The sequence below is a fragment of the Myotis myotis genome, unplaced genomic scaffold (assembly GCF_014108235.1).
Source record: "Myotis myotis isolate mMyoMyo1 unplaced genomic scaffold, mMyoMyo1.p scaffold_m19_p_2, whole genome shotgun sequence".
Lineage (NCBI taxonomy): Eukaryota > Metazoa > Chordata > Mammalia > Chiroptera > Vespertilionidae > Myotis > Myotis myotis.
Genome location: NW_023416324.1, coordinates 25,161,622 through 25,170,294, shown reverse-complemented (window position 1 = coordinate 25,170,294; position 8,673 = coordinate 25,161,622). Strand labels below are relative to the sequence as shown.

General features: G+C 45.5%; 1 protein-coding gene and 1 pseudogene across 1 annotated transcript; both read left to right on the top strand.

Moving 5' to 3' along the window:
• Window positions 1-196: 196 nt before the first annotated feature.
• Window positions 197-5,704, top strand: LOC118675496 (protein LYRIC-like). The gene has a single exon (XM_036348385.1). It carries the CDS (start codon window positions 2,966-2,968, stop codon window positions 3,833-3,835), a length of 870 nt encoding a protein of 289 aa, XP_036204278.1. The 5' UTR covers window positions 197-2,965; the 3' UTR covers window positions 3,836-5,704.
• Window positions 5,705-8,049: 2,345 nt separating this feature from the next.
• On the top strand, window positions 8,050-8,213 carry LOC118677754 (annotated as a pseudogene).
• The last annotated feature ends 460 nt before the right edge of the window (window positions 8,214-8,673 follow it).

Here is an 8,673-nt window from a genome sequence, read left to right as displayed (position 1 = left end):
GGAATTGTATCTCAGTCTTCTGGTTCATAAGTTGATGTTCAACCGCTGAGCCACACCAGCTGGGCAAGTTCTTCAATAAAATGGTAAGGCTGGCTTTTTTTTTTTAAATATATTTTATTGATTTTTTACAGAGAGGAAGGGAGAGAGGGATAGAGAGTTAGAAACATCGATCAGCTGCCTCCTGCAAACTCCCCACTAGGGATGTGCCCGCAACCAAGGTACATGCCCTTGACTGGAATCAAACCGGGGACCCTTGAGTCCACAGGCCGATGCTCTATCCACTGAGCCAAACCGGTTAGGGCAGTAAGGCTGGCTTTTGGAGGCCTTTCTACCCCTGCATTCTATAAATTAGTAGCTCCTATTGTTCTTGCTCTCCGTCAACTGAAATAGCTCTGCTCCCTTCTTAAGTAGTCACCTCACTCAGTGGTGAGATCAGTGCTCTGTATATAGTTAATGCTCAATTGATAGATCAACATTTTTTCCTACTTTCTATGTCCTGTAAACAAAGGTTATCAAAATGCTTGGAAGTGGGGGGTGGGTAAGATCAACCGAAGGACTTGTATGCATGCATATACGCATAACCAATGGACACACGACACTGGGGGGTATGGGAGGCTAGGGGAAAGTCAAGGGGAGGAAAAAAAAAAGGAGACATATATAATATTCTTTGTAATACTTTAAGCAATAAAACAAAAAAAATGCTTGGAAGTAACTTTAAGGCTTAAATTGGGTAGTGGTAGACTTGGATACTACAAAGCTTAAAATTTTTAGCTATATTGACATAAACAAAATTACTTTAATATTTCTGGAAGCATTGTTTACTAAACCAAGGAAAATCTGAAAATTTGATTTTCACTTTTTAAATGATTATCAGGACATGCCCTGCTTCCTCCTCTTGCCCATGCAATTAACTACCGTATTCTCTTGTCCACATAATTAACTACCTATCTCTGCTATTGTAGAAAAGCACCAGGGATTTGCTGTTGTTGAACTAGAGTTGGCAGAGTTAAGTTTCACTGTTCATTATTTGATTAGTGTTACTGTTGTCATTGGTTACAAAGGTGCCATTCTCCATTTGGGTGGGTAGAGTAGATTCCTGGGGCTGCCATAACAAATTACCACAAACATGGTGACTAAAACAATAGAAGTTTATTCTCACAGCTCTGGAAGTTAGAAATCTAAAATCAAAGTATTGTCAGGGCCATGCTCTCTCTGAATGTTCTAGGAAAGTTCTTTCCTTCCTGGCTTCTGGTGGCTCCTGGCCATCCTTGGCACTCTATGGCTTGTAACTGCATCACTCCAATCTCTGCACCAGTCTGCACGTGGCCTTCTTCCCTGTGTGTGTGTGTCTGTCTTCTCTCTTAAAAAAATTATTTTGAGAAACATTGATACGAGTGTGAAACATTAGTCAGCTGCCTTCTATATGCCCCCTACGGTGGATCAAGCCCGCAACCCAAGCAATGTGCTCTGACAGGGAATAGAACTGGAAATCTTTCCGTGCCCTGGCTCATGCCCAACCAACTGAACCTCACCAGCCAGGGCTTTGCCTTCTCTTCTTATAAGGACGCTATTCACTGGCTTTAGGCCAACCCTAGTCCAGTATGACCTCATCTTAACTAATTACATCTGCAAAGACCCTAATTCTAAACAGGGTCACATTCTGAGGCACATGTGAAATTTGGCTTGTGGTGAGGTAGGAAATTCCGGCTAAAAGTTCCCCTCATGTAGTCAGAATGCGGAAGACAGGTCCCGCAGAGCCCTGGGCCTTCTGACCTGGCATTTCTAGTTCCTGTTTCCTGTGTGTCTTCTCTGTTTCCATAACTGGGAACAGGGCTGTATACCACCAGCTCTAACAAACAGTATATGTTCTCTGTTAAGTATATACATACAATCCAGGCAGTGAGGAAGGGAAAATACGTTTTTTCTCCTGTGCTTGAGTTACTGAGTTTATTTAAGTGCCAACTACAAGAAGAGCTGAACTGCAGACATGAGTTTGGGGGAGAGGGCAGGGTGCAGCAGCCACTGATGGAGGGCGGAGAACCTTAGCTTCGCGCTGAGCTGTTCCTGGTGCTTAGTCACAAGACCCTCCTGTACATGCTATGCTGCTAGTTTCCATAGTCAAAGTTATATAGGAACAAATGTGTCATTATTTGGAAGTGTTCACTATGAACTATTTATAAAATTAATTCTTATTTAGATAGCCCCCCATTTAACATTTGAATGAGTCCCAGCCATCTTTGTTGACCCATCCTTCCCTGACTGTTCTGTATCTACATTGGAGGTCAGGAACCTGCAGATGATGGGCCGGCGCCATCTGCAGCTGTTCTTGTGTGGCCTGTGAGCTAAATGGCTTTTATATTTTTAAAGGTTTGTGTGTAGATGTGACCCGCGCCCCTTCCCCGGTGCGTTATTGTTCGCCCAGAGAGGTCAGCCTGGCGGCACTGGCGCCCTGACGCCGCCTAGTGGCCGCCACTGGAGACACTCCCTCCGCCGCCCCCTCCTCCCTGCGGCGGCAGCGGAGGAGGCAGAGGAGGGGGAGCTGGGAGTCCCTCTCCTCCCTCCCTCCCTCTCCTCCCGGCAGCTGCGTCAACGGCTGATCCGGGTTCTGGCACTGCCGCAGCCGCGTCAACGGCGGATCCCGGCTCGGCAGCTGCGTCAACAGCTGATCCGGGCTCTGGCGCAGCAGCTGCGTCAACGGCGGATCCCGGCTCCGGCAGCAGCATCAACCGCGGCTCCCGGCTCCGGCAGCTGCATCAACCGCGGCTCCCGGCTCCCGGCTCCGGCAGCTGCATCAACCGCGGCTCCCGGCTTCGGCAGCTGCATCATCCGCGGATCCCGGCTCCGGCGCCAGGGGCTGCGATGCGCTGGGCCTGAGGCTGTCTGCCCGGCTCTTGCTCGCTTCCCTTGACTCTCCCACGGCTTGCGCCGCAGCATCATCCCGCGAGTGCCTCTGACAGGAGGGAAGATGGCTGAAAACAGCTGGATGGACGACCTTGCCGAGGAGCTCGACATATGGGTAATAGGGCTGCAAAAATGGATCACTCTTAAGCTCACCGAGCGGGGCATCGACATGAGTCCGGCGGCGGTGGCGCGGTACCAGGGCTGGTGGGCCCTGCTGGGCTGGCACTTGCTCGTGCTGACGGTGGTCTTCCTGCTGGGCTATGGCTGGGTTGCGATGTGCTCCTGGGCCGCGTCGTTTGCCAACGAGCCCCCAGAACGCAAGAAGCGGAGGAGCGCGCCCCGCCGGCGGGAGGAGGCGGCAGGCGCTGGCGCTGGCGCTGGCGTTGGCGCAGGCGCAGGCGTTGGCGTTGCCGCTGGCGCTGGCGCTGGCGTTGCCGTTGGCGCTGGCGCTGGCGCTGCCGTTGGCGCTGGCGCCCGCAAGAAGCGGAGGAGCCCGCTCTGCCGGCGGCGGGAGGCGGCCGCGCCGGCCTCGGCCTCCTACAACCTGCCGCTGCTGAAGAGCCTCCGGAGCGAGGAGCAGAAGAGGGGCCGCAAGAAACTGCCCGAGAAGCCCAGAGACTTGCTGAGAGAGAGATACCCTGCTGCGAGGCAGGCATTAACCAATTGCCTCCCCTACATGCCCCGGCCGGTAATCAGACCTCCAACCCACGTGTGCGCCCCGACTCGATTTCCTGGATATCGAAGCCACCTTGCGATGCACAGGATGGCACTCAACCAACCGGATGAGTACGACGAGCTGGAAACCTTTTTCATTTGGGTTAGGCCAAATGGGCGCGCTGTTGAAGTGGCTGAGATGCAAGTGGCTCGCAGTGTAACCACCAAGCAGCCATCAGAGACGGAGAAGAAGAATGAAGAGTCAAAGAAAAACAACTAGAATCAAAGTCAGATGCTAAAGCAGTGCAAAACAGTTTATGCCATGATGGGAAGGAAGCTGATGAAGGAGCCTGGGAAACTAAAATTAGTCACAGAGAAAAATGAAAGCAACCTAAACCTGATAAGGTGTAGACTGGTTCTAGTTCATTGGATTCAGCTCTCCCTGGGATAGGAAATACCATCACAGTTACCACCAAGCAATTTACAACTGCATCATTTCATGTTGGTGAATCTCATCTAAATGTTTGAGTTAGCAACTTTAAGTCTGGAAAAGAAGATCCTAAACTTCAGTTTTCTTTAGGATTGAATGAAAACCTCAGTGTAAATGGAGGAGACTGCAATGAAAAGTCTATAAAACTCACCTCTCAGATAATGGCAGGTGAAGAGAAGTGGAACTCTGTTTCATCTACTTCTGCAGATGAGAAAAGCAGCCATCTGCTTGGGGTCAAGACACGAGATGCTAATGCGAATGGAAAAGACTATGGAAGGAGTTGGAGTGACCATTCAATATTTTCCGACATTGCTGCTTGGTCTAGTGTGGATAGGGGAATGAAAACCTCTGAACACAATTCTGCTTCTTGTGCATCTCACCCTTGGCTGTTTTTGTGTCTATGTGTACTGCTGAGCTGTTTCTCAGTCTATGACTACTGATGATCAAAAAGTTTCAGATGATGATAAAGAAAAGGAAGAGGGTGTTCTTTCAACCAGGAGACCTAAAAAGAAAAAGAAGCAGCAAGGTGACGATAACTCTCCTGCACAGGACCCAGAAGAATTAGAAAAAGAGATTAGGGAAGAGCTTCCAGTGAATACATCTAAAGTCCGTCCAAAATAGGAAAAAGCTTTTTCTTAGAAAACCATAAGTACTAGAGATCTAGTAGAAGCACTCGTCAAAAATAACCATCCTATCAAGACTCGTCCACCTGCTGTTTCTACCGATCCATCTGTTACTTTATCAAAAAGTGATTCTGACAAGAGCTCTTCCCAAGTGGCACCGATGCTACAAGGGTCAGATAAATCCAAGTCAAATACTAAGTTCACAAACCAAGTTTGGAACTAGCTGGGAAACATGAATTTTCTTTTTCTGAATAGGACATGTGTTTGCAGACATTGTCTTGAAGATTATGCTGTGTATGTAATAATTTGTGAACATGTACAGAGTTATGTAAATTTAAACCAATTTTTAAGACAAAAATGGAATCAGAGGACAGTTAATTTATGAAATTAAGAGGTCAGCAGAATATACTACAGACAGTCCTCGGGTTATGTTGAACTCGAGATGTACGTTGTTTTCGTGGTTACGGTGCCATCTCCCATTTATTTATTTAAAAAAAAGTTCTGTCATTTCGACATATGTACATATGTGCTTTGTTTTTTATTATTTATTTACCACAAGTAAAGGTCAGGAATTGTTACTTTAAAAATTTTTTTTACTGTTTCATTTCATTACTGCTGTATATGTGCTCCATGTGAGTGATGTAGGTGCTTATGTAAGTGGGTTCTGACTTATGGCGAAAAATCGCGTTACATCGGGCCATAGGAACCGATTTCCGACGTCACCTGAGGACCTACTGTACATTGCTGGAAGACACTTGGGAAAGTCTTCAATTTAATGAGAACATTCTTAATTCAAGAATATTATCCTGGTTTACAACAGATTGTGCCCTATCTCATCTGCAACTGAGGAATAAAGGATTCTGATTAGAGAGGGTTGCCTACAAATTCATAGGCAACTTCTTGGACTTTATGCATGGAACTTATATCATTTGAATCTGTTTTATGCTTAAAGTGCTTTGATCAAATGCATAATCTGCCATATCTTTACATATTTGTTGGTAGCAATGTGTATTAAAGAAATCACGTGCAAAAAAAATAAAATAAAAATAAAATAAAAGGTTGTGTGTGTGTGTGGGGGGGGGGGCCGGGGGGTTGGCGGGGGGGGGGGTGTGGTGAGGTGGGCGGGATATGTAGCAGAGACTGTATGTGGCCTGCAAAGTTTAAAATATTTAATCTCTAACCCTTTTCAGAAAGTTTGTTAACCTTTAGTCTAGGGCAGTGATTTTTCAACTGGTGTGCTGCAAGAATTTTTAAAACATGCAGTACCTGACTATTTAGTCAGGGGTGCTGACCCCATTTCCCTTAGAGCAGTGGTTCTCAACCTTGGCTGCATATTAGAATCACCTGGGAATCTTTTTAAAATCCTGATTTCTGGGCCTCATCCTCCGGAAATTCTGTTTCTTTGTTATGGGGTGGGGCCACAACATTAGTAACAAAGAAACAGAATTTCCAGAGGATGAGGCCCAGAAATCAGGATTTTAAAAAGATTCCCAGGTGATTCTAATGTGCAGCCAAGGTTGAGAACCACTGCCTTAGATTGTCAAAGAATGACAGCAGTGAATACAATAGCCGTCCTGTATGAATGAATAAAACAATTTTTGTCAGATCAACAAAAAAATTTTTTTTTCTTGGTGTGTAGGAGAACTTTAGTAATAGTGTATATGTGCCATGAGATGAAAAGGAGTATAAATTGATTGCAAGTTAAAATTATGAATCTTGCATAAGAGGCAAGATATTTCATGAAATATCTAAAAGTGATTATGGAAAACTGCTGTTTTGGGCTCTAGTTTAAAAAGTGAGACTTGCCCTAACCCAGTGGTCGGCACACTGCGGCTCGCGAGCCACACACGACTCTTTGGCACCTTGAGTGTGGCTCTTCCACAAAATACCACGTGCGGGCGCACGGACAGTGTGATTGAAACTTTGTGGCCCATGCGCAGAAGTCGGTTTTCGGCCTGGGCGAGTCTATTTTGAAGAAGTGGCGTTAGAAGTGGGTGTTGGTCGGTCGGGCGATGGGAGATACGCAGCGCGGGGTGGGGGGGTGGGGGAGGAGGTACATTGTTTTGAGGTACATTTGCTGAGGTCAACCCCTTCCAACTCTCCCATCCACATTCATCTATCTGAAACAAGTATGCAAGACGAGTGTGGATGGGAGAGTTGGAAGGGGTCAACCTCAGTGAACGTACCTCAGATTGAGGACGTTTTTAGCAAAGGCCAGCTTAGAAGTACCCTAATTAAGTTAATAACAATATACCTACCTATATAGTTTAAGTTTAAAAAATTTGGCACTCAAAAGAAATTTCAATCATTGTACTGTTGATATTTGGCTCTGTTGACTAATGAGTTGGCCGACCACTGCCCTAACTGGTTTGTCTCAGTGGATAGAGCGATGGCCTGCGGACTGAAAGGTCCCAGGTTCGATTCTGGTCAAGGGCATGTACCTTGGTTGTGGGCACATCCCCAGTAGGAGGTGTGCAGGAGGCAGCTGATCGATGTTTCTAACTATCCTTCTCCCTTCCTCTGTAAAATATCAACGAAATATATTTTTTTAAAGTATTAATACATTTTTTAAAATATATTATTTATATATATTTATATATATATATATATATATATTGCTTTCTGAGAGGAAGGGAGAGGGAGAAAGAGCTAGAAATATCAAGGATGAGAGAAAATCATTGATTGGCTGCCTCCTGCACGCCCCCTACTAGGGATTTAGCCCACAACCTGGGCATGTGCCTTTGACCAGAATCGAACCCAGTCTGCAGGCTGACACTCTTATCTATTGAGCCAAACCAGCCAGGGCAGAAAGCGAGGCTCTTTTGAGCCATTGAAAAGTGACCCTCTTGTGAAGTTAACCCAATTAACAACCAAGGAATAGAATACCTACAGGATTATGACGGGCTGGGTGCTTCAGAAGAAATGAATTACTATTACTGTTCTAACAAATCACCACAAATTGGGTGGTTTACACAATACAAGTGTGTTACCTTATAGTTCCAGACATCGGAAGTCCAAAATGGGTCTCACCAAGTTACAGTCGAGGTGTCAGCAGGGCTGTGTTCCTTCTGGAGGCTCCAGGGGAGAACCTGTTTCTTTGACTTTTCCAGCCTCTATTGATTGACCACATTCCTTAGCGGTGGGCCCCTTCCATCTTCATACCAGCAAGAGCCAGGCAAGTCTTTCTCACAGTGTGTCACTCTTTATTATCAGCTGATAACCTTAATTCCATCGGTAACCTTAATTCCTTCTTGTCATATCATAAGCATATTCTCAGGTTTCAAGGATAGAATGTGGACAACGTGTTGAGGGGCATTATTTTGCCCACCACAAAACCCTTAAATGTTTGACCATTAAAAAAAAATCTTTAGGATCAATCTTATCGCTTCTCGGCCTTTTGGCTAAGATCAAGTGTAGGATCAATCTTTATGACTAAGTGTGAAATAAGGATGTCATTTTGTGCTGTCATTCAATTTTTTTTAAAGTTGCTGGAAATAAAAATAGTACTTTATTCATCTTTGTTTCTAAGCACAAGGGCAACCTAAATCTAAAGAATCTTAATTCATGTTTTGTTTGTTTTTTTAATATATATTTTATTGATTTTTCACAGAGAGGAAGGGAGAGAGATAGAGAGTTAGAAACATCAATGAGAGAGAAACATCGATCAGCCGCCTCCTGCACACCCCCTACTGGGGATGTGCCCGCAACCAAAGTACATGCCCTTGACCGGAATCGAACCTGGGACCCTTCGGTCCGCAGGCCGATGCTCCATCCACTGAGCCAAACCGGTTACGGCTTAATTCATGTTTTTTAATCTTTATGAAAGGGTCCAAAATAAACTCTTTTTAAAAAATATATTTTTATTGATTTCAGAGAGGAAGGAAGAGTGAGAGAGAAATAGAAACATCAATGATGAGGGAAAAATCATTGATCTGCTACCTCCTACACACCCCCTCCTGGGTATGAACCCACCCCCAGGGCATGTACCCTGACCAGGAATTGAAC